The sequence below is a fragment of the Choloepus didactylus genome, chromosome 22 (assembly GCF_015220235.1).
Source record: "Choloepus didactylus isolate mChoDid1 chromosome 22, mChoDid1.pri, whole genome shotgun sequence".
Classification (NCBI taxonomy): domain Eukaryota; kingdom Metazoa; phylum Chordata; class Mammalia; order Pilosa; family Megalonychidae; genus Choloepus; species Choloepus didactylus.
The window spans coordinates 31703646-31730774 of NC_051328.1; the positions used below are offsets into that span (position 1 = coordinate 31703646).

At 37.0% G+C, this 27129-nt stretch overlaps 1 protein-coding gene across 5 annotated transcripts in view; it reads left to right on the forward strand.

Moving 5' to 3' along the window:
* Nucleotides 1-27129, forward strand: part of CNTNAP4 (contactin associated protein family member 4) — a 293265-nt gene that overhangs the window by 23729 nt on the left and 242407 nt on the right. The window contains exon 1 of one of the 5 annotated variants that reach the window (XM_037815810.1): nt 23962-24094. The exons of the other annotated variants lie outside the window; for them this stretch is intronic. Coding sequence (XP_037671738.1) covers nt 24070-24094 — 25 coding nt within the window. The 5' untranslated portion in view covers nt 23962-24069. Of the gene's footprint in view, nt 1-23961; nt 24095-27129 lie in introns of those variants that run through there. 5 annotated transcript variants of the gene reach the window in all.

Here is a 27129-nt window from a genome sequence, read left to right on the forward strand (position 1 = left end):
TTTGACACTAGCTGGTTCTGGAGAACAGCACAGAACAGCGTGGTAAGCATGATGAGGGAGGAGTCAAGGCACTGGGTGGTCATCAGCTGAACGTCAGGGGAGTGGGAGTCTGGGAAAGTTATTTCTTGAAAGAATAGGAGAGCCAGGAAGGAAAAGAAAGAGGAGGCACATTCCAGTTTGGAAGGAGTCCCACAAAAGCATGGAGCATTCCATCACACTACAAGAAGTTCAAAAGAACAGGTCAAAGAGGAAGAGAAGAAGGAGAAGAAGCTAAACAAAGAGTCAGGAAGCAGACAAGTCATGAGGAGCTTGTACGCAAAGCTACAAACTGCTCAACCCAGAATCTCCAAGGGGTCATCTTAATAGTGCACGTGATTTGTGTGCCCCTGTGTGATACTAATGAGGTTTGCATTTTGCAAAGTTAAAACACTTGATGGTGTGAAGGATGGGAATGATGGAGCAGGGTGACTCTAACCTGGGAATGCAGAGAGCAGATATTGGGCTGGTGATGTAATGCATCAGTGGCAGAGGTGATGAACAGCAGGCAACAGATAGTTCCGTGTTGACATGTAAAACTGCCAGAATGTCATGACTGATTGAAAGTAGAGAAACATGAAAGCAAGGAGTGACCAATTCCAGTTGATGGGTTTTGTTTTTGTTTTATTATAAAGGTGTTTATATCTTCTGAAAAGCTTAACAAGTTTTTTGTACGCAGCTGCTCTCTTTCTGAGTAAGGAATTCTAAGTGCATTCATATTTACTTTTTTTATTGTGTACTCAACCCACTCTACAAAGGATCATATTTAATTTTTTTTTTTTGAGATTGTGTGTGATATGTGGAAGGCAATATTTTAGGGAGATTCATGCCATCATGATATGTTGAGTAAAATCTTTCTGAAAGGAGGCACATACGAAATAGTTTCTGGTGTTGTGCGCTATTAAATGCTGGTGATGGTCCTTACTTTTGTCAGGAACAAAAACATATCCTGATTTGAAGGCTTTGTGGATGATTCTTCTCCATCACTGGGAAATATGATGTGTTTCTGTCTCCCATTCTCAATTACATAACCCACCACACCCATTTGGCTTAGATAGTAGAGTTGAAATACTTGTTTAAATGCTTCGGGTCCAATAAATACAGGATTGAGTTATCTACCATTTGATGTGTAAAAAGGAGATGTTGATAAAATGGGAAAGCAAAAGCTGATTAACATTTTACAATGTGCTTTTCAAATTATGTTCAATTTAATTAAAGAAACATTTACCACAAGGCTGCCATACATGGAACATGGTAGAGAAAGAAATTTAAAGATGTATAATCCCCACTCTTGAAGTGGAGGTGATCGGAGAGGAGAGAGAGAGAGAAATGGTACAGTTCATTATGATGGTACTAATTGAGCATTTTGGAACTGCTGCGTCATTTTGAATCTGTTTCTGTTGCTATATCTGGGGATTCAGCAGCCATATATGAATGCTGTTGAATTATTGACCTTGTACTTGAAACTCCAAGCATTGAGAAGAACAGAGAAGAGTTGAGGTAATTGCTCCTCCAGAGAGCTTTAATTCGCCAGTGTGTTTGTAGTGATTCACAATCTTGAGATTTAAAAATGCATGGCAGGAAACATTTGAGACTTTCACTTTCCCTCCAGTGGCAACTGATATATTTTTAAAATACACTGCTAGAAAGAAAAAGCTGAAGTTTTTTTCTTAACAAAGTGTAAAGAAATGACCTTTACTAATTTATAAGTGAAATCAAAGGATTTACGAAAAACGAGAAAGAAAGCTCTTTTTTAAAAAAAAATTTTAATATTTCGAACGTCAGAATTTCTAGTATAACAAAATCAGCAACTGGTCTTTAGAAAGCCATTTTAATAAATGGTAATATTTAGCTAACTTTTCTTGACCTTTTGATTTCAGCATTTGGAATACACTATCATTTAAATTTTGCTTAAAAATCAGCAAATATATAATTCTGTTAGCTAAGGATGTGAATCCTACCAACACAAATGACCTACATTGCAAAGTACTTGAGGTTTTGAATGAATCATAAAAAAGATGGTGATTATTTGTATACTTTTTTATTCAACCACAGTAATATGCTTAATTTTATTATATTGCATCCCCAAAACAAAAATAAACTGTCATTTTATATGTACACATTTTGACTTGATTTACAATGGAAATTAAATCTTAGAACTGAAGAATAAGATAGTAATTTTATAGGAAAATCTTGATTCCCATCTAACACTTATACTTCCTCCAAGTTAATTGAAATATGTATTCCAAGGCTATGAAATATCTATTGTTATCCTTTAAATGTTTCAACATTTACTATACCAAAAGAATCCCAGAAATTTAACTTCACCCTGATAGTGGTTATATGTACATCCTCCTCTAGCACACTGTTTTGAGATTGCCTTATTAAAAAACAAATAACTTGCCCTTTCTGTTATATATGTGTATATGTACGTGTGTGTGTGTGTGTGTGTATATATATATATGTATATGTATATGTGTGTGTGTGTGTGTGTATATATATATATATGTATATGTATATGTGTGTGTGTGTGTATATATATATAGGCATAGGCAATACCTGTTAGACCAGATGCTAATCTAGAAAGTCATAAATTGTATCTGCTCCTCCGTCCCACTCCCACCCTCTTTATGTTAAATGTGTTAACTTTTTCTGGTCACCCATAGTTGGAAACTCTCAGAGACACTTTTTATTTCTCTGATGCTCTGATCTTTTTTTCTTTTTCTTTTTGATTAGTCACAAAGTAGTGGTGCTTCCTCCTTCACAGGGTCCCTGCTCCACCCCTTCCTTTTCATTCTGTTCTTCACTGGTTGTAACTCAATGTTCTCTAGAACCTGGTAGAGATTTTTAATCCTGTTTCTTACACCATCTTATCTTCAAAAAGTTAAATAAGCCAACTTTTTGCAGGTGATGTCTGGAATATCATTGCTTTAAAGAAATCTCACTATAGAGAACATATTCCATTGCTGCTTATTATATAGGGTAAGTTGATCCCACATCATGTCCATATTGGGCAATACACTCAAATACTTGCTATTATGTCTCTAAAAGGTCAGGCAATAAAATGAGAGTTGTACAGACAGCATAACATAAGTCATTAAGAGTAAAGCTAGGAGGCGGGGAAAGATGGTGGACTGGTGAGCTGTATGTTTTAGTTACTCCTCCAGTAAAGTAGGTAGAAAGCCAGGAACTGCGTGGACTGGACACCACAGAACAATTGGACTTTGGGCATACTTCATACAACACTCATGAAAATGTGGAACTGCTGAGATCAGCGAAATCTGTAAGTTTTTGTGGCCAGGGGACCCGCACCCCTCCCTGCCAGGCTCAGTCCCGTGGGAGGAGGGGCTGTCAGCTCCCGGAAGGAGAAGGGAGAACTGCAGTGGCAGCTCTTATCGGAAACTCATTCTACTGATCAAACTCCAACCATAGATAGACTGAGACCAGACACCAGAGAATCTGAGAGCAGCCAGCCCAACAGAGAGGAGACAGACATAGAAAAAAACAGCACGAAAAACTCCAAAATAAAAGCGGAGGATTTTTGGAGTTCTGGTGAACATAGAAAGGGGAAGGGCAGAGCTCAGGCCCTGAGGCTCATATGCAAATCCCGAAGAAAAGCTGATCTCTCTGCCCTGTGGACCTTTCCTTAATGGCCCTAATTGCTTTGTCTCTTAGCATTTCAATAACGCATTAGATTTGTGAGGAGGGCCCTTTTATTTTTTTTTTTTAATTATTTATTTATTTTTTTTAATCCTTTTTTCTTTTTCTAAAACAATTACTCTAAGAAGCCCAATACAGAAAGCTTCAAAGACTTGCAATTTGGGCAGGTCAAGACAAGAGCAGAACTAAGAGAGCTCTGAGACAAAAGGCAATAATCCAGTGGCTGAGAAAATTCACTAAACACCACAACTTCCCAAGAAAAGGGGGGTGTCCGCTCACAGCCATCATCCTGGTGGACAGGAAACACTCCTGCCCGTCACCGGCCCCATAGCCAGAGCTGCCCCAGACAACCCAGTGTGACGGAAGTGCTTCAAATAACAGGCACACACCACAAAACTGGGCGTGGACATTAGCCTTCCCTGCAACCTCAGCTGATTGTCCCGGAGTTGGGAAGGTGGAGCAGTGTGAATTAACAAAGCCCCATTCAGCCATCAGTTCAGCAGACTGGGAGCCTCCCTACACAGCCCAGCAGCCCAGAACCACCCTGGGGGGACAGCACTCACCTGTGACATAGCACAGTCATCCCTCAACAAAGGACCAGGGGGTGCAAGGCCTGGAAGAGGGGCCCACTTGCAAGTCTCAGGAGCCATACTCCAATACCAAGGACTTGTGGGCCAGTGGCAGAGACAAACTGTGGCAGGACTGAACTGAAGGATTAGACTATTGCAGCAGCTTTAAAACTCCAGGATCACCAGGGAGATTTGATTGTTAGAGCCACCCCCCTCCCTGAGTGCCCAGAAACACGCCCCATATACAGGGCAGGCAACACCAACTACACACACAAGCTTGGTACACCAATTGGACCCCACAAGACTCACTCCCCCACTCACCAAAAAGGCTAAGCAGGGGAGAACTGGCTTGTGGAGAACAGGTGGCTCGTGGACGCCACCTGCTGGTTAGTTAGAGAAAGTGTACTCCACGAAGCTGTAGATCTGATAAATTAGAGATAAGGACTTCAATTGGTCTGCAAATCCTAAAAGAACCCTATCAAGTTCAGCAAATGCCACGAGGCCAAAAACAACAGAAAATTATAAAGCATATGAAAAAACCAGATGATATGGATAATCCAAGCCCAAACACCCAAATCAAAAGATCAGAAGAGACACAGCACCTAGAGCAGCTACTCAACGAACTAAAGATGAACAATGAGACCATAGTATGGGATACAAAGGAAATCAAGAAGACCCTAGAAGAGCATAAAGAAGACATTGCAAGACTAAATAAAAAAATGGATGATCTTATGGAAATTAAAGAAACTGTTGACCAAATTAAAAAGATTCTGGACACTCATAGTACAAGACTAGAGGAAGTTGAACAACGAATCAGTGACCTGGAAGATGACAGAATGGAAAATGAAAGCATAAAAGAAAGAATGGGGAAAAAATTGAAAAAATCGAAACGGACCTCAGGGATATGATAGATAATATAAAACGTCTGAATATAAGACTCATTGGTGTTCCAGAAGGGGAAGAAAAGGGTAAAGGTCTAGGAAGAGTATTCAAAGAAATTGTTGGGGAAAACTTCCCAAATCTTCTAAACAACATAAATACACAAATCATAAATGCTCAGCGAACTCCAAATAGAATAAATCCAAATAAACCCACCCCGAGACACATTCTGATCACACTGTCAAACACGGAAGAGAAGGAACAAGTTCTGAAAGCAGCAAGAGAAAAGCAATTCACCACATACAAAGGAAACAGCATAAGACTAAGTAGCAACTACTCAGCAGCCACCATGGAGGCGAGAAGGCAGTGGCATGATATATTTAAAATTCTGAAAGAGAAAAATTTCCAACCAAGAATTCTATATCCAGCAAAGCTCTCCTTCAAATTTGAGGGAGAGCTTAAATTTTTCACAGACAAACAAATGCTGAGAGAATTTGCTAACAAGAGACCTGCCCTACTGGAGATACGAAAGGGAGACCTACAGACAGAGAAACAAAGAAAGGACAGGGAGACTTGGAGAAAGGTTCAGTACTAAAGAGATTTGGTATGGGTACAATAAAGGATATTAATAGAGAGAGGGGAAAAATATATATGACAAACATAAACCAAAGGATAAGATGGCTGATTCAAGAAATGCCTTCACGGTTATAACGTTGAATGTAAATGGATTAAAGTCCCCAATTAAAAGATATAGATTCACAGAATGGATAAAAAAAAATGAACCATCAATATGTTGCATACAAGAGACTCATCTTAGACACAGGGACACAAAGAAATTGAAAATGAAAGGATGGAAAAAAATATTTCATGCAAGCTATAGCCAAAAGAAAGCAGGTGTAGCAATATTAATCTCAGATAAAATAGACTCTAAATGCAGGGACGTTTTGAGAGACAAAGAAGGCCACTACATACTAATAAAAGGGGCAATTCAACGAGAAGAAATAACAATCATAAATGTCTATGCACCCAATCAAGGTGCCACAAAATACATGAGAGAAACACTGGCAAAACTAAAGGAAGCAATTGATGTTTCCACAATAATTGTGGGAGACTTCAACACATCACTCTCTCCTACAGACAGATCAACCAGACAGAAGACCATTAAGGAAATTGAAAACCTAAACAATCTGATAAATGAATTAGATTTAACAGACATATACAGGACATTACATCCCAAGTCACCAGGATACACATACTTTTCTAGTGCTCATGGAACTTTCTCCAGAATAGATCATATGCTGGGACATAAAACAAGCCTCAATAAATTTAAAAAGATTGAAATTATTCAAAGCACATTCTCTGACCACAATGGAATACAATTAGAAGTCAATAACCATCAGAGACTTAGAAAATTCACAAATACCTGGAGGTTAAACAACACACTCCTAAACAATCAGTGGGTTAAAGAAGAAATAGCAAGAGAAATTGCTAAATATATAGAGACGAATGAAAATGAGAACACAACATACCAAATCCTATGGGATGCAGCAAAAGCAGTGCTGAGGGGGAAATTTATAGCACTAAACGCATATATTAAAAAGGAAGAAAGAGCCAAAATCAAAGAACTAATGGATCAACTGCAGAAGCTAGAAAATGAACAGCAAACCAATCCTAAACCAAGTAGAAGAAAAGAAATAACAAGGATTAAAGCAGAAATAAATGACATAGAGAACAAAAAAACAATGGAGAGGATAAATATCACCAAAAGTTGGTTCTTTGAGAAGATCAACAAGATTGACAAGCCCCTAGCTAGACTGACAAAATCAAAACGAGAGAAGACCCATATAGACAAAATAATGAATGAAAAAGGTGACATAAGTGCAGATCCTGAAGAAATTAAAAAAAATTATAAGAGGATACTATGAACAACTGTATGGCAACAAACTGGATAATGTAGAGGAAATGGACAATTTCCTGGAAACATATGAACAACCTAGACTGACCAGAGAAGAAATAGAAGACCTCAACCAACCCATCACAAGCAAAGAGATCCAATCAGTCATCAAAAATCTTCCCACAAATAAATGCCCAGGGCCAAATGGCTTCACAGGGGAATTCTACCAAACTTTCCAGAAAGAACTGACACCAATCTTACTTAAACTCTTTCAAAACGTTGAAGAAAATGGAACACTACCTAACTCATTTTATGAAGCTAACATCAATCTAATACAAAACCAGGAAAAGATGCTACAAAAAAGGAAAACTACCGGCCAATCTCTGTAATGAATATAGATGCAAAAATCCTCAACAAAATACTTGCAAATCGAATCCAAAGACACATTAAAAAAATCATACACCATGACCAAGTGGGGTTCATTCCAGGCATGCAAGGATGGTTCAACATAAGAAAATCAATCAATGTATTACAACACATTAAAAACTCGAACGGGAAAAATCAAATGATCATCTCAATACATGCTGAAAAAGCATTTGACAAAATCTAACATCCGTTTTTGATAAAAACACTTCAAAAGGTAGGAATTGAAGGAAACTTCCTCAATATGATAAAGAGCATATATGAAAAACCCACAGCCAGCATAGTACTCAATGGAGAGAGCTTCTAGATCAGGAACAAGACAAGGATGCCCGCTGTCACCACTATTATTCAACATTGTGCTGGAAGTGCTAGCCAGGGCAATCCGGCAAGACAAAGAAATAAAAGGCATCCAAATTGGAAAAGAAGAAGTAAAACTGTCATTGTTTGCAGATGATATGATCTTATATCTGGAAAACCCTGAGAAATCGACGATACAGCTACTAGAGCTAATAAACAAATTTAGCAAAGTAGCGGGATACAAGATTAATGCACATAAGTCAGTAATGTTTCTATATGCTAGAAATGAACAAACTGAAGAGACACTCAAGAAAAAGATACCATTTTCAATAGCAACTAAAAAAATCAAGTACCTAGGAATAAACTTAACCAAAGATGTAAAAGACCTATACAAAGAAAACTACATAACTCTACTAAAAGAAATAGAAGGGGACCTTAAAAGATGGAAAAATATTCCATGTTCATGTATAGGAAGGCTAAATGTCATTAACATGTCAATTCTACGCAAACTCATCTACAGATTCAATGCAATCCCAATCAAAATTCCAACAACCTACTTTGCAGACTTGGAAAAGCTAGTTATCAAATTTATTTGGAATTGCTAAAGACACTCTAAAAAAAAAAACAAAGTGGGAGGACTTACACTCCCTGACTTTGAAGATTATTTTAAAGCCACAGTTGTCAAAACAGCATGGTACTGGCACAAAGATAGACATATAGATCAATGGAATCGAGTTGAGAATTCAGAGATAGACCCTCAGATCTATGGCTGACTGATCTTTGATAAGGCCCCCAAAGTCACTGAACTGGGTCATAGTGGTCTTTTCAACAAATGGGGCTGGGAGAGTTGGATATCCATATCCAAAAGAATGAAAGAGGACCCCTACCTCACCCCCTACACAAAAATTAATTCAAAATGGACGAAAGATCTCAATATAAAAGAAAGTACCATAAAACTCCTAGAAGATAATGTAGGAAAACATCTTCAAGACCTTGTATTAGGCGGCTACTTCCTAGACTTTACACCCAAGGCACAAGCAACAAAAGAAAAAATAGATAAATGGGAACTCCTCAAGCTTAGAAGTTTCTGCACCTCAAAGGAATTTCTCAAAAAGTTAAAGAGGCAGCCAACTCAATGGAAAAAAATTTTTGGAAACCATGTATCTGACAAAAGACTGATATCTTGCATATATAAAGAAATCCTACAACTCAATGACAGTAGTACAGACAGCCCAATTATAAAATGGGCAAAAGATATGAAAAGACAGTTCTCTGAAGAGGAAATACAAATGGCCAAGAAACACATGAAAAAATGTTCAGCTTCACTAGCTATTAGAGAGATGCAAATTAAGACCACAATGAGATACCATCTAACACCGATTAGAGTGGCTGTCATTAAACAAACAGGAAACTACAAATGCTGGAGGGGATGTGGAGAAATTGGAACTCTTATTCATTGTTGGTGGGACTGTATAATGGTTCAGCCACTCTGGAAGTCAGCCTGGCAGTTCCTTAGAAAACTAGATATAGAGTTACCATTCAATCCAGCGATTGCACTTCTCGGTATATACCCGGAAGATCGGAAAGCAGTGACACGAACAGATATCTGCACGCCAATGTTCATAGCAGCATTATTCACAATTGCCAAGAGATGGAAACAACCCAAATGTCCTTCAACAGATGAGTGGATAAATAAAATGTGGTATATACACACGATGGAATACTACGCAGCAGTAAGAAGGAACGATCTGGTGAAACATATGACAACATGGATGAACTTTGAAGACATAATGCTGAGCGAAATAAGCCAGGCACTAAAAGAGAAATATTATATGCTACCACTAACGTGAACTTTGAAAAATGTAAAACAAATGGTTTATAATGTAGAATGTAGGGGAACTAGCAATAGAGAGCAATTAAGGAAGGGGGAACAATAATCCAAGGAGAACACATAAGCTATTTAATGTTCTGGGGATGCCCAGGAATGACTATGGTCTGTTAATTTCTGATGGATATAGTAGGAACAAGTTCACAGAAATGTTGTTGTATCAGGTAACTTTCTTGGGGTAAAGTAGGAACAGGTTGGAAGTAAAGCAGTTATCTTAGGTTAGTTGTCTTTTTCTTACTCCCTTGTTATGGTCTCTTTGAAATGTTCTTTTATTGTATTTTTTTTTTCATACAGTTGATTTAAAAAAGAAAAAAGGGGAAAAAAAAAGGGAAAAATAGTATGTAGTGCCCCCTTGAGGAGCCTGTGGAGAATGCAGGGGTATTGGCCTACCCCACCTCGATGGTTGCTAACATGACCACAGACATAGGGGACTGGTGGTTTGATGGGTTGAGCCCTCTACCATAGGTTTTACCCTTGGGAAGACGGTTGCTGCAAAGGAGAGGCTAGGCCTCCCTATATTTGTGCCTAAGAGCCTCCTCCCGAATGCCTCTTTGTTGCTCAGATGTGGCCGTCTCTCTCTGGCTAAGCCAACTTGAAAGGTGAAATCACTGCCCTCCCCTCTACGTGGGATCAGACACCCAGGGGAGTGAATCTCCCTGGCAACGTGGAATATGACTCCCGGGGAGGAATGTAGACCTGGCATCGTGGGACGGAGAACATCTTCTTGACCAAAAGGGGGATGTGAAAGGAAATGAAATAAGCTTCAGTGGCAGAGAGATTCCAAAAGGAGCTGAGAGGTCACTCTGGTGGGCACTCTTATGCACAATTTAGACAACCCTTTTTAGGTTCTAAAGAATTGGGGTAGCTGGTGGTGGATACCTGAAACTATCAAACTACAACCCAGAACCCATGAATCTCGAAGACAATTGTATAATAATGTAGGTTATGAGGGGTGACAATGGGATTGGGAAAGCCGTAAGGGCCACGCTCCACTTTGTCTAGTTTATGGATGGATGAGTAGAAAAATAGGGGAAGGAAACAAACAAACAGACAAAGGTACCCAGTGTTCTTTTTTACTTTAATTGTTCTTTTTCATTTTAATTATTATTCTTGTTATTTTTGTGTGTGTGCTAATGAAGGTGTCAGGGATTGATTTAGGTGATGAATGTACAACTATGTAATGGTACTGTGAACAATCGAATCTACGATTTGTTTTGTATGACTGCGTGGTATGTGAATATATCTCAATAAAATGAAGATAAAAAAAAAAAAAAGAGTAAAGCTATACTGAGAAAGAATAAGCCGAAGCCTTTAGCAAGAAATTTTAATTCTCTGACCTTCAATTTCCAATCTAGGAAGTGGTGATAATATCCTCCATACAGGGTTGGAAGGATTTAAAGTGGCTGAAACATAGCAGGCAATACATGTCACTATTATCGCTAACAGCGTGTTCTCTAGAGGGTTCCGGTTAAAATATCATTGGCACAGTGGCATGGATCAGTTCATCCTATTAGCCAACCAATGCCTTAGTTACTAAATAGAAAGTCAATTTGTAAGAAGATTAGACCCATTAGACACTATGAAATATGGCAGGAAAGTACTTAAGCAATGGGTCAAGGAGGGGCTGTCTTTTATAATGCAGTGCCTAAGGGTGACCAAGGAAACAAATCCTTGGTCAACTCAACAGCATTTTTTAGAAACTAACATGAAAATGGTCACCTACAGATATGAAAACAAAGTAAAAATATTCAAAGATTTTTTAAAAATTGGGTTTTGATGCCAAAAGTAGATCATGGTAGGATATGCAAAGGATTTGAAACATATGTTTTCTACTTTTAAATAATGTATAATCTAATTCAAGATATAGTACATACATCTAAGATAATAATCACAATCAATATAGTGTTATTTGCAAATAGTATGTGAACTCATTTGTACTGATATACTGAAAAAACTGGAAGTAAATGAGTTACCAGTATTTGTTTGAGGTAAAGGGGGATGTTATTTAGACATTGGGAGGGTGGCAGTAATTTTAAAAAGACATGAAATACCTAAAAATATTAAGGGCACATCCTACAGAAAAGGAAGATTGAGGCAATAGATTTTCCTAAGTCCTGACCAGTTTTATTTTTCTGGTATTTTTGTTTTCTAAAAAGAAGGTGATTTTCTTTTTAATTTTCAAAATTACAGTCCTAAATTGCAATATTGGCAACAGAGGCTTTAATCCTTGATAAATGTAGCATTAAAATGGCCAAAAATATTGAAGAAAATTAGAGATATTTCATGAATAATAAATTATTATATAGGAATGTATCTTGTAATAGGAATCATGAACAATTTTGGTACTTTTGGTATTTAATTTTGATATGTTTAGTATTCAGCATGCATTACAACGAATCAGATTTCAGTAAGTGGAATTCTTACTCTTCCATTGCAACTCTGATTATTTGGTATAAATTGTTTCACTAAGTAAAAGTAGCTGGTATAAATTTTCTCCTCCCAAAGTATAATATTAACAATTAGAAACTGAGATGTTTCATAGATGAGCATATAAGAACAAGGTGACTAGTGTTGTACAAAGACATCTGTCATGCAAACGATTGGTGTTACACAGCACAAATAGAAAATAGGCTTTCTGAAGAAAAAATGTAGAGGCAGAGCAGTAGCAGAGCGCACACATCCCCAAGTTCTTATGATTCCACAGGAGGTGTGAAGAGGCTGGATGTTGTGAGGCTGGTATTCAGTTTCTATTGCTGAGCAACAAATTACCAGATATTTAGCAGCTTAAAACAATACCACTCATTACCTTGCAGTTTCTGTAGGTGAGGAATCTGAGCTGAGTTCTCTGCTCAGGGTCTCCCAAGACTGTAGTCAAGGTGTCGGCCAGGGTGAGGCTCTTATCTGAGGCTCAGGATCCTATCCAAGCCAAAGTGTTTGTTGGCAGAATTCAGTTCCTTATGGCTGAGGTCCCCACTTTCTTGCCAGCTATCTGTGGGGGGCCATTCTCAGCACCCCAGAGGCCATCCACCATTCCTTGCCCTGTGGCTCTCTCTAGCATGCATTTATTTTTTTTCCTTCAAGAACAGTCAGAGAAATTTCATTCATGCTTCGAGTCTCCAATTCCTTTGTGCGTCTGACCTCTAGATCTTTTAATGGGCTCACTGATTAGGTCAGGTCCAACCAGGATAATCTCCCTTATGAATAAGTAAAAGTCAACTAAATTAGGGACCTTAATTCATTACATTTGCAAAATCCCTTTTGCCATATAACATAATCACAGGAGTGGTATCCCTTCATATTCACAAATTTGCCTGCACTAAAAGGGAGGGGGGTATACAAGGCATATAAAACATGGAGCTGGAATCTTGGGGCATCTTAGAATTCTGCCAACTAAGGGACCTCTTACACCTGGCTGTCTTTCTGGCGGGGAGTGGGGCATGCTATGGTGCTCCCCAAGTTTAAGAGCATCAGGCACAGGGAACGTCCAAAGTGTGTGTATAATACCAGTGGCTTCCTGGCACGGGGTGCGTCCTTATTGCAAAAGGAGAGTGCCCAGGGCTCGGAACAGGTGTCAGCCTGTTCTCCACTGAGTTAACGCCCACCTGCTCAGTCAGCTTTTAGCTAAGCTGCCAAAAACATGGTGGAGATGAATGTCCAAGGCCAGGCAGGTTTGTCCCTTGCTTGATTATGAAATCAAGCAAATAATCTTAGCCAATGAAATGGAAATATTGTCCACCTAATTTCATATGTTATTGCTCAGGGAAGCTTGTTGTATCTAGTTGGCTTGTTTTTTCCCTCCCTTCTTGGGGAATAGCTGTTTATTAAAATAGCTTTGTGGTCTTACCTATTAAAATGCATCTAGCTGCAGAAAAATTTCTTAACCCTATGTTGCATTTCAGCCTTCATCTTTAAATGTGTATTTTGAGATAGAAATAAAAACTCTCAAAAGTATTTGGTAATAAAATGGAGTATTTCTTCAGCAATGTTGAAATATCATCAAATATGACTGGAATAAAGATTTTAGCTGAGGCTTACTCAATTTTTCCTCCAGGAATCAAAGTCTAAAACATGACAATTTCAGGTTGAATGTAACATTTAATAGAAATGGCATGTACTTAGGAGGACATCATGGCTGTAAGTGCATGCACATGTCATACAGCCAGGCCCAGCTTGAATTCTCTGAACATTTTAATTCTATCATCAAAGGTGTCCAAATAAAGAGGTGTCTTGTTCTCTGAATTCCTTTCCACCTGCCGCTTGATTTCTGCATCATATTCAGTCTTAAATTGTATGATTCTGAAATGAATGAAAGAAATAACTGTAAAGCTCAAGAGATAGAAAGAAAATGATGACCTTTTGGAACATTATACAATTTTCCCTTAATAGGCAAAGTATGCATCATCAGGGTGTTTTACTTCCTTTTTAGGTTGCTAATCATGTGCCATCTTTTGTTAGAAGCAAGGATAACAACGTAGCTGGGAATTTCAAAAGCAGTCCTCTCGAGCTCTCTCCTTGTGGGAAACTTCTTATTATAAGATTTTGTAATAGATTGCTCACTGAATTTTCTTCCATTGCAAATCTTGAATTTTTTGAATTTATAGAAATAAACACATATTCTAATTAAGGAAACAAGAGCAGACACTTTCTTAGAACTTACTGGAAGCACAAAGGTCTCTGTATGCTGACTTATTTAACTCTCAGATGATCTTGCTGTCCTTTGTGCTATCACTGTCCTCATTTTGAGAGGGGGAAGCAGTTTGTCAAGTGCCTGAGATGAGTTAATATTGGTAAAGGTGGGACTTTGAACCCAGGCAGGATGGCTCCAGAAGCTGCACTTGTAACCACTACACTACATTCTATCCTGGCTTCTGTGTGAGGTGGTGGGTAACATCAGATGCTGATTCTCCAACACTTTCATCTGAGCAAGCTGAGACCCATATCCCAGACAGAAGCCTAATAGAAGGCTGTGCAGGCTAAGGAGGGACCTCGTGGAGGAAGGGCAGGGATGGGGGATGTCAGGGAGGCATCTTGTGGGATGGAGTGAGCATCTAGGGCTGAGACTTGAAGAAGCAGCAGGTGCTCCAAAAATAGAGAAGCACATTTCTACACTTTGTGCATTGAGGTCAGGATAGGATCATCCTTTGAGTGACTTGGGGAGTAATACAGCCTTGCCAATCTCAAATTATAATTTTATATGTGGATTCCATTATTAACACAAATGGCTTTGTCGAAATATTAAAGCAATATGTGTGTGTTGCCACAACAGACTCAAAACTACTTTGTAACAACCAGCGGACAACATTTTGAACCACAGAATCTGAAAGGAAAATCATTTCTTGGTCCCAAATCCTCATTTTCACAACTGTGGGGGGCATAATAATGTCCCTACAAAGATGTCCTCATCCTAATCTTTGAAACCTGGGAATACACTCCCTTATATGGCAAAAGGGACTTTGCAGTTGTGATTAAATTAAGGATTACAGGATGGGGAGAGTGTCCTGGATTGTTCAGGTGGGGCCAGTGTAATCACAGGAATCCTTATAACTGAAAGAAGGAGGCAGGAGAGTCACAAAAGGAGATGTGAGGACAGAAGCTGAGGACAAAGAACCAAGGAATGTGGGTGGCTGCTAAGAGCTAGAAAAGGGAAGGAAATGGATTCTCCCCCTTGAGCCTCTCCTTGCTAACACCTTGATCTTTTCTCAGTTTTTTCTTCCCCTGCTATTCTCCTCAGGCCGTGAAAAACAAGCAATTGTCTATAGTAATCCATTCAATCGTTTTTACATAAACCTATTACAAAACGAGGAAAGGAAAAGGGAAAAGTCATACTGCACATTTGAACCTCTTTTTCTTTTAGTCACGACTCCATTGCCATTTGATTTGGTTGTGTCCTTCACTTAAATTCAAGTTAATCCATGCAGTTTGCAGTAAATGGGGGCGAGGGGGTATCATATAAACGCCTAAGCTTGAGCACACACTGAGGACGCTGCAGAAAGAAGTGTTTCTTGGGTATGAGCAAGTGCAAAGCAAGTCTAGGCAGAACCTCATTAGATTTATTTCTATGTGAGATCTTCCAGGTCTTTCATCCTTTTTCTTGCTTGATCACGTGTTATTACGTGTTTATCAATGGAATAGACCCCATGTTAGGTGAACATCTATTTTAAAACATTAAGATTAGGCCATGGTTTAAATGTCGTTTGTTATGTTTATTTGCATTTATTATCATTTTTATGTATCAGTTTTTACCCTTATATTAGCGTTTTCTTTAGGTTGGGCTTCATCTTTATTAACTCACAGCATGCTTTATCTCATTCGGAAAAGTGCGTCTCTTGATATATGAGATTGTGGCTAAAAAGGGAAGTTTAGGGCCGTGTATATCACCAGAAGGAAAGCTAGACAATGAAACACGGACTGTATAACATAGTGAACCTTGTTGTAGACTATGACTCGGGTTAATAGTACAAATATAAGAATGTTCTTTCACGAACTAGAACAAATGTGCATCACTATTACAAGGTGTTAACAAAGGGTGATACATGGGGGGAAATACACCTAATGTAAACTATGAGCTATAGTTAACAGTAATATTTTAATATTCTTTCATCACTTGTAACAAAGGTACCACACCAATGCTAAGTGTCAATATTAAGGGGGTAGTATAAGGGGTATGGGAGTTTTCTTTTTGGAGTGACAAAAATGTTCTAAACTTTATTGTGGTTAATAAGCAACTCTGTGAATATACTACAAGCCATGGATTGTGTGGATGATTGTGGATGGATTGTGTGGTGTGTGAATATATTTCAATTAAACTGCTTAAAGAAAAGTGCATCTCTGTTCCCTCTAAGTTTTAGAACTATTTTTGTTTTCAAACTACCCCTATCCAATACCTGACAAAAATCCTTGCTGTTTTTTAGATCATATCTTACATTCTACAATCTATTATTTAAATTATTTTGAATTTTATTCAGATTTAGTTACATTTTCTCATTTCAAGTCCTATCTTTTTCATCAGACAGTTCTGCAATTTAGATTTGGACATAAAAGTAACTGATTCAAGATACATGCACAAGGCTGAAATCATACAAAGTAGAAGATAGAGAGGGCATCAGTGGTAGAGATTTTGTGTGTTTATGGAAAATACAGGTATGTGAGTTTGCGTTGTGTGATTTTCAGGACCAAAGTAGAAGTGTGTGTCAAATATTGATAGATGCCTTGAATTGTTTTTACAGGGATTCTGTCAGCATATATGCCAGCATTGTGTGTAAGGACCACTTTCTCCATAGCTTAGACAAAATAGTACATCAATGGACAACTTTGTCAATTGGAAACTTAGAAAAAAAAGTACCTTTTTTGTTGATTGACATTTACTTATTACTGGGGTATGTTAGTCATTCAATTTTTAAAAAATTTCTTACATTTTCATGTGGACTCCTCTTCAAGATCTTTGCTGATTTCTATTGGGTTTTTGGTGTTTTTATTGATAGCTTTGTTATAGTTACAGTATCTCTACAATAAAATTTAATAACTTGTAGGCCTATACTCATCTCCATTATTTTATAAATTTGGGGCTATCATTCTACTGGGATAAATGCTCAAGAGAGCAATAGTTGGGTCGTAAGGTAGTTGCATGTTTAGTTTTATGAGAAACCACTATGAGCTTTAAAATTATATCCCATTTTATTGGGATAACATTAACTGAATGTATTAATTTTACACAAGTCCTATTTATATCTCTTGGTGACATTTTTCTTATAATAATGTTCTTATAATACTGAGTGATCCCATGTACCCATTCCCAGTTTCTCCCAGTGGTACCATCTTGCAAAACTTTAGAAAAATAGCACAACCAGGATCTTAACATCGATACAACCCACCAATCTTATTCACATTTCCCAAATTTTACTCGGGTGTGTCTGTTTGTATTTAGTTCTATACAGTTTTGCCTTGTGTAGGTTTGTGTATCCACTACCACAGTCAAAACATGGCCATTCTATCCCCATCCTACATGTTGCCCTTTTATAACCACAGTTCCTTCCCTCCTGCTCCTCTCTCCAACCCCTTCCCAGCAATCTGTCCTCTATTTCTAAATTTTGCTTTTTCAGAAATGTTACCTAAGTGGACTCATACAAGTTTATAACATGTGGGGATTGGCTTTTTCACTCAGCATAATTTCTTGGAGATTCACCCAGGTTGTTGTATGTATCAGTAGTCTGTTCTGTTTTTGTTGCTGAGCAGTATTTCATGATCTGGAAGTTCTACAGTCTGTTTAAGCACTTACCTGTTGAAAGATCTGCATACCCTTCCTAGTTTGGAGATTTTATGAATAAAGCTGCTATGAAAATTTGTGAACAGATTTTTGTATGAACATAAGCATTCATTTCTCTAGGATAAATGCTCAAGAGTGCAATGACTGGTTTATATGGTAGCAGCATGTTTAGTTTTATAAGAAACTGACAAACTGTTTTCCAGAGTGGCTGTATCATTCTTTCATTATATTTGCCAGCTATTTTCATTCTATGTATTGGAAAACTATTTGGTGTTTGAATATTAATTTTGTTACTGAATCTTGTTATTGTTCATCATAGTTTCCAAGTTGATAGCCAGATTTTCCACCAGCAATAAATGCATAATTTTTCCTGCTTATAATTTTTGCTAATTCTTGAGAGCAATATTAAATAATGTTGGTGATAGCATTTTGCATCAAAATGCTTTTATTGTTTTGTCTTGTGATAAATATATTTCTGACTATTCTAAGGAAGAACCAATTATTCCACATTCATTATTTTTATCAGGAATTAATATCAAGTATAATCAAATGTCTTTTTAGTATTTCTCATACAGACATATTTTTCTTTGCATCTATTAGTGATACCAGTAGATCTTGAAAATAAAATCATCATTTCAACCTTCCTATAAAACCTACTCAGTTATTTCCTATTAGGTTATTATATTTTACTAACATTTTATTTATAATTTTTGCTCAAATATGTATATGTGAAATTGTATATCTCTTACTTTTATTGGGCTATCTTGATCAGGTTTAGGATCCTCTGGTTTCTTTACTTTGAGAAAAGAATTTGGAAATTTCTCTATGTTTTAGAATATTTTAAATAGCAGTGGGTTACCTGTCTAATAAAGTCCAGGTAAATTCCCCTGTGAAACCATCTTGTCATCGTGATTTGTTGGGGAGGGGGGATGGCTCTTTAACAATTTTCTTGGTTTCTTATATGGAAACCAGTCTATGTACGTTTTCTATTGCATCTGAAGTTAATTTCAGTTACATGTATTTTCTTAGATATTTGTGATCTTCTCTTACATTTGTGAATTTGTTTTCATATATTTGAGACAATCATTTTCAATTTCATCTTTATTCATGATATTGGGCTCCCAGACACTGAAGCTGTGAAGAATCTAATTGGAGTTAGAAGGCAAAATCTTGAAAGTTTAAAACAAAAAATGTAAGTGGTGCTCAAACGAAAGGATTTGAATGTGAGAGGTCTTAGGGAAAGAGTCAAGATTATTCTATCTCAGTGGCTGGTGAGAACCTGACATACATATTGCTTTCACAAGTGTTCTACATCAGTTTATCTCACTTATGAATTTTCAAGGTGCATTAAAGGCAGACTTATGAATAACACCTTATGAGATATTTTTCTTTGTTCAGAAGTACTGGGAAATAGAAGAAGAGAGAGGACTAATTATTTTGAGTATAAACTCTGTACTTTTTGGATGGTATGTGTATTATACCATGAAGTTTTCATAGTTCTCTTCTAAAGGGGATAGTTTTATCTTCACTCTAGAGATAAAGTGACTATACAGAAAGCTGATGTATTTTCTTTCAGGTCATCAGAGGTGCTAGAGCCAAAATCTAAGGACAGGCCTCCCTGGATCCAAAGCTCATTTTCTGTTTACAATATATATTGTCTTCTTTGCCATTTATGCTTAAATATATCACTAGTAAAGAGACAAGTGTTTGATTACAATAGGTAGTTAAGCATGCTCACACTTGTACAAACAACATAACAGCAATAACAAAACTACTTCCTTGTATCAAAAAAAAGCATAAACAAATACCAAAGTTAAATAAAGATACCACAAGAAAAGAAAATTACAGACTAATAACTCCTATGAATGTAAATGCAAAAATCCTCAACAAAACACTAGCATACCAAACCCAACAGCACATTGAAAGAATTATGCACCATTATCAAGTGGGATTTATCCCAGGTATGCAAGGGTGGTTCAACACAAGAAAATCAATTAACCTAATACACCACATTAATAGAAGGAAGGGAAAAAACCACATGATCATCTCAATGGCACAGAACACAAGGAATAGAAGGAAAATTCCTCAACATAAAAGAAGACATATATGAAAAATCCACAGCTAACATCATACTTAATGGTGAAAGACTGAAAACTTTCCCTGTGAGTTCAGGAAGAAGACAAAGATGTCTACTGCCACCACTGTTATTCTACATTGTACTGAAAGTTCTGGCTGAGCATTTAGGCAAGAAAATGAAATAAAAGGCATCTAAATTGGAAAGGAAGAAGTAAAACTTTCCCTATTTGCAGATGACATGATCCTATATAGGGCAAATCCTGAAAAATCCATAACAAAGCTCCTAGAGCTAAAAAAACAAATTCAGCAAAGTGGTGGGGTACAAGATCAACATACGAAAATCAGTAGTGTTTCTATATACTAGTAATGAACACTCTGAAAGGAAAGTAAGAAAAAAATCCATTTACAGTAGCAACTAAGAGATGCAAATACCTAGGAATAAATGTAACCGAGGATATAAAGCGCTTATACACAGAAAACTACAAAACAAAGAAATTAAAGGAGAAAAAAATAAATGGAAGGATATTCCATGTTCACGGATTGGAAGACTAAATATCATTAAGATGTCAATTCTATCCAAAGCAATTTACAGGTTCAACACAATCCCAGTCAAAATTCTAGCTGCCTTCTTTGCAGAAATGAAAAAGCTAATCCTCTCATTTATGTGGAAGAGTAAGGGGCCCTGAATAGCCAAGCCATCTTGAAAAAGAAGCTGGAGAACTCACACTTCCAGATTTTAAGACTTATTACAAGTCTTAGTAATCAAAACAGCATGCTACAGGCACAAGGATAGACATATAGAACAATGGAATTGAATTGAGAGTTTCAACATAAACAAGGGTGCCAAGTATACACGGTGGAGAAAGAATAGTCTCTTCAACAATTGGTGCTGGGAAGATTGAATGTCCATATACAAAAAGAATGAAGGTGGACCCCTACCTTACATCATATACAAAAGTTAACTCAAAGTGGATCAAAAACCTAAATAAAAGAACCGAAACCATAAAACTCCTGAAAGAAAACAAATGGAATCATCTTCAGGACCTTGTGCTAGGCAGTGGTTTCTTAGACTTTACCCAAAAGCATGAGCAACAACAAAAAGAAGAGATAAATGGGACTTCATCAAAATTAAAAACTTTTGTGTATCAAAGGGCTACATCATGAAAATAAAAGGATAATCTACAGAATGGGAGAAAATATTTGGAAACCACATATCCAATAAGGGCTTAATATCCAGAATATATAAAGAAATCCTATTACTCAACCACAAAAAGACAACCCAATTTAAAAATGGCAAAAGACTTAATAGACATTTCTCCAAAGAGGAAATACAAATATCTAAATTGCATATGAAAAGATGCTCAACATCATTTGTCATTAGAGAAATGCAAATTAAAGCCAGAATGAGATACCCTTTCACATCCACCAGAATGGCTACTATTTAAAAATGGAAATTAAAGTGTTGGAGAGGATGTGGAGAAATAGGAAACTTTGTTCATTTCTGGTGGGAACATAAAATAGTGCAGCTGCTGTGGAAAACTATTTGACAGTTTCTCAGAAAGTTACAAATAAAATCACCCAGCAATCCCACTTCTAGGAATATATCCTAAGGAATAGAAAACAGTGACTTGAACACATATTTATACACTGATGTCCACACTGGCATTATTCACAATTGCCAAAAGATGGCCACAACCCACGTGTTCATCAACCGAAGAATGGATAAACAAAATTTGGTATGTATATGCATACAGTGGAATATTAGTCAGGTATAGAAAGGAATGAAGTTCAGATACATGCAACAACATGGATGAACCTTGAAGACATCATGTTGAGTGACATAAGCCAGATATAAAAGGGCAAATATTGTATGATCTCTGTATTATGGAATAATTAGAACAAGCAGATTTGCAGAGTCAGAGAGTAGAACATACCAAGGATCAGGCTGGGGGTAGGGAATGAGTAATTAATGCATAATTGGTACAGAGTTTCTCTTCGGTGTGATGGAAAAGTTTGGTAACGGACTATGGTGATGGTGCTACAATGTTGTGAATGTAATTAACACTGAACTGCATATTTGGAAGTGGCTACAATGGGAAATTTTAAGTTGTATATATATTACCAGAATAAAAACTTAAAACGAAACATAGAAATGTACAATACAAACGGTGAACCATAATGTAAACAATGGACTATAATTAGTAGTAAAATTGTAACAATATTGTTTCGTCAATTGTAACAAAGATACCACACTAATGCAAACTGTTAATAATATGGAAAACTGTGTGAGAGGGGCTATATGGGAACGCTGTACTTTCTGCATGATTTCCCTATAAAGCTACAACTTTTCTAATTAAAAAAACATAAACAATATTAAGGACAAATATAGAACCAAAGAAAGCATTTAAAACAAATGTGTTTAACCAAACATTTATAAGATAGTACAATTAATTTAAGTCAAACTCCTCATTGGAAAAATAGAGGATAATGACAATTTCTAGAAACTGTAAATGGATATCAACATATGGAAAAATTCCTTTTGCTGTGATAATGTAGTACGCAGCAGTTGCAATTTTGTTTACTGATCAAATGCCTTACTCTATTTGAGGTGTATATGATGGAGTAAAGTGATATAAATTATTGTGGGGGAAACAGCAATATGTTTCAACATCCTTAAACACCTTTTAAAAAATAACCTTTGGACCCACTAATGCTTCTCCTGAGTATCTATCCTAAAAATATAAATACCAGAGAAAAGCTTGCTCGTAATGATGATCTTTTCAGTGTTATTCCTGATATCACATTAGAAATCACTGTGTCTCATATGGCCATAAAACCTGTCAAAAAATGTAACGTGTGCAGATTCTTAGAGCTCTGATATTCCTTTCACTTGCTTATTTCTTTGATTCCTTCAGCTTTGGTTGGTTTTGTTAGGTGGGTTTGTAAGTCTGTTTGTCCTCACATCTTGACTTTAAATAGTTGCTATTAAACCTCTAAAGTCAATTGGCCCCTGGCTGTGCTGTCATTAAGTTAACTGCCTTCCCATTAATTGTGCAAATTAATTTGGAAAACTATTCAAGCTAAGGCCTTAATTTGGGGCACAGAAGCTAGTGTTTGCCTCTAAAGTATAGGTTATCCCATCATCATCACAGTGTTAAAATTTTATTTTATCTATTTATAAAATTATGTAATTATCTATCTATCTATCTATCTATCTATCTATCTATCTATCTATCTATAATTTCTTCACCCGTGGCTTATTTATGAGAAAAATATATAGAAATATACAGGCTTTCTGTATATTTCAAGTAAAAATCATCCCTGCTTTTAGCTTAGCTTTAAAAAACACACTGATAAAAATTTACTTGTTTTAAATTGCAGCAACATGTTACTTTTTAGATTTAAGCTGCTGATTGTCAGAGTCAGGCATTCATGTTTGCTTTATTTAATGTATCTAAAACTAGTATGTGTAAGTGAATGTCAATTTTCATGTCAAAGTCAAAGTACTACTCAAAGGAGCTTGAGAATTTAGCAGTAGTCTATATTCAGTAACATTTAATTGAGTTGAAATGTTATTTTAGGTAATGATGAGAGATAAATCCAGGATAGACCTGTATTTTGTACCTGCTCTTATGAAAAACTGTATTTGATTCAAGCCCTGTTATATCATCATTTTTCTTTGACTCTTCTTCTTGCACCAGAGTATCAGCTGCTGCCACACACTGTCATTCAACCTGACTGCACAGGGAGAAAGGGGTGGGATGTAACATCATGATGTCAGAGATGCTAAAACCTACAGTCTCTTAAATCATTAAGCATTCCCATATAACAGTATGAAAAGTATAAAGGTAGTTGAGAAGGGAACAAAATGCTCTGTTGGATAGGAATTAATTTATAAGTTTCTTTCTGTGGTTTCTCAACCAGCTTGTTCCAGGCTAAACTGCACCCCAGAGAAATTAAGTCAGAATGTCATGGAGTGGAACATAGTCATAGGCAGGTTTTAAATCACTCCGAAGGTGTATGTTCCACAGAAGAGACCACCGGGAGCTGATCCACAATATTTGGTTGTCAGGAGGTTGACGCTATGTTCCAGATGTACCTGGTCTTCTGTGAGTTCTCAGGACACGCTTTGGTGGCTGGGGTGGCTTCTGCGTTGAGGATGAGCTAGTGGAGCTGGGAACAGCTCATGGGGTGGGAATCAGATGTATTTCATGGACTGGGCACATGCCATGCTGGGGCGGGAAGACAGGGAGTCCTGGGCTTAGGTTTGAACAATCTGTGGAAACAACACAGGCTGGGCTTGTAGTTAGAGAACAGTATCATTGTCTGAAGTTTTAGATGAAACGTTGTCTTGTACACACTTCTTTTGATATTTGTTAAGAGAACTCCACATTTTCTCTCTTAATTCTTAATTTCAAATATCATCTGTATGACAATTTCAGTAATGTAGATTGGAATGAAAGATTTTCTTCAAGAAATAGATTTCTTAAAGAGACCATTCCTTAATCCTGAATCTATCAATCTAGCTTTTTGGACCATGTCTAAAAGGAACAGGATTCCAGTGTTTCCAAAGCTGTCAGTGTGTAGGAATTTTTGAAGATTTTAATCATGCGTGCTAAGTATTCTCTTCTTTCTGTCCCATTCTGTTCTGCTCCATTCTGTTCCATTATATTCTATTCTCCAACTCTTATTCCTGTGGGAAATATGATTCATTAGCAAACACGCAACTGATCATGGCAGGACTTCCAAATAACAGGGAAGGTGGTAACTCAGTGGCAACTAAGCTGAATGCTACTGAAATTTAGTCTGAATTCTGTTTTAATCAAGTGTATTTTAGATTACCAATTCTTCTTTCAATAATGTACTGGCTCAGAATAGGAATTCTGGAGCCATATTGCCTGGATTCAAACTGTTTCCACCATTTCCTATATCTATTAGTTTTGTGCCTTTAGGTAAATTGTTTAACATTGTGTCCTTTTCTCCTCAGCTGTCAAATTGGGGTTAATAACTGTGTCTAGGATATAGAGTATTTGTCGGTATCAAATGACTTAATACATATAAAGTTTTGGGAACATAAGCACCCAATAAACATAGCTATTATCTTAGTACAGATAATATTACAGATTAAGAAAATCAAATTAATTTTTTTTAAAAAACTGAATAGCATTTACTTAGTTATGAGAATTATGCATTAAAGTCCTTTCTAAAATAAAATCAAATTACTTTCAATGGAGCTATATTAAAATGCTTTCAATATGGCTTGCTTTTTTTCTTGTAAGAGGCTATTGAGTTTTCTCATATATACAATTTGCCAGAGAACTAATTTATTATTGTCTTTTTAATGACTCAGTAAGTTTTTCTCAAATACAATGAGTAAATGGTGACTTTTTGAGATATTGGCTTAAAAGCAATAGGAATGTGTGTGTGTGTGTGTGTGTGTGTGTGTGTGTGTGTAAAAGTCTCAACATAAAAAGTCCAGTAAAATGTAGTATAATTTTAGACTCATCTGATAGGGAGAGTGATGTTCCTTTCTTCCTCTAGTAGAAGAAAATAGTAATTATACAGGGTGATAACATGCCCTGTGATCATTTTGAATGCTACAAGCCTTCCATGAAATGTTTGGTGACCATATTATTAAATTTCACGACTGAGTAGCAGCTTCCTGTTCCCCTTTTACGTTGAATGCATCCTGCAGACCTTTGGGGAAGGGGCCAGGAAAATCTGATGACTTGAAGCAGTACTTAATTTAAAAACATACAATTATGTTTTGAGCTGAAACAACATGCTCTCAGGTTTGAAAACCCCCTTACTTAAAAGCCTATATTCAGTATATAAATACGCACACCCACACACACACTCACTCTGAATGATGATTATAAGCACTCTGAAAAGCTGTAATTAGGACTAATAAATATTGAAATTTGAGAGGTAGTGGAAAGTTCCATCTGAGAGATTACTCCGGGGAACGGCTAGTTGTTCTAGTTAGGCTAGGCTAGGCTGCTGAAAGCAGATACTGTAACATGTGTTGGCTTTTAGTAAATGGGAATTTATTAGCTTACAAGCCCACAGTTCTGAGGTTGTGAAAAAATCCACATCAAGGCATCATCACGATGATACCCTCTTCCTGAAGAATGACTGCCGGCAATCCTGGACTCCTCTGTCACATGGCAAGGCACATGGCACCTCAGCTGGTCTTTCCCTTCTCCTCCTGGTTTCATTGATTTAGGCCTCTTGCTTCCATGGCTTTCTCTCTCTTTGTCTGAATTTCATTCCCTTATAAAAGACTCCAGTAAGAGGATTAAGAACCACCCCAAATGAGATCGGTCACATCTCACAAAAGCTCCTACTTACAGTGGGTCCACACCCGTAGGAATGATTCACTTGAAGAATTTACTTTTCTGAGATACTCATACAGCTTCAAACCATCAGGCTAGTTACTGGGTTGCTTTTATCATACACAGTCTAGAATACATTTTGTCAACTTCAGCACTATCAACATTTGGAACCAAATAATTCTTTATTGTGGAGGGTGATCTGTGCATTGTAGGATGTTTTGCAGCATCTCTGACCTCTACTTGCTGGACACCAAAAGCATCCTCCTTTTTGTGATAACCAAAATGTCCCCAGATATTGCTAAATTTCTCTTGGGGGTCAAAAATAACCCCCAGTTGAGGACCATTCAGTTAGACTATGGTCCTCTGCTTTGCTAGTACAGAACCTGCATTTTAATAGTAGAGTCAGAGAAAATTCTCAGAAACTGGTTTTCTGGAATTAAATTCACAGGACACTAACAGTTAATCCAAAATCCCATTTACTCCAGACCCATTATTACTGTCTGAACCACTCACCTCCATCCCTGGTGTCAAGACTATTGCAAATCAAATTGGCAATAAACAAATAGCTTGGTCAATCTGGAGCTGGAATAAACAACTGTTTGAGAGTTGTATAATCATCTCATTATGGTGACTGATGAGATTTCTATACTCCTAAGCTAAAGCAATAATTATAGGCATTTTGTTCTTACATACTGGACCCAGGACCCCAAGTCACTTTGATAATATCTTGGTTCCACCATGTACTGACAAGGAGATGAGCAAATTAACCAAACTCTGTGTCTCAATTATCCCATCTGTAAATTAGCAAT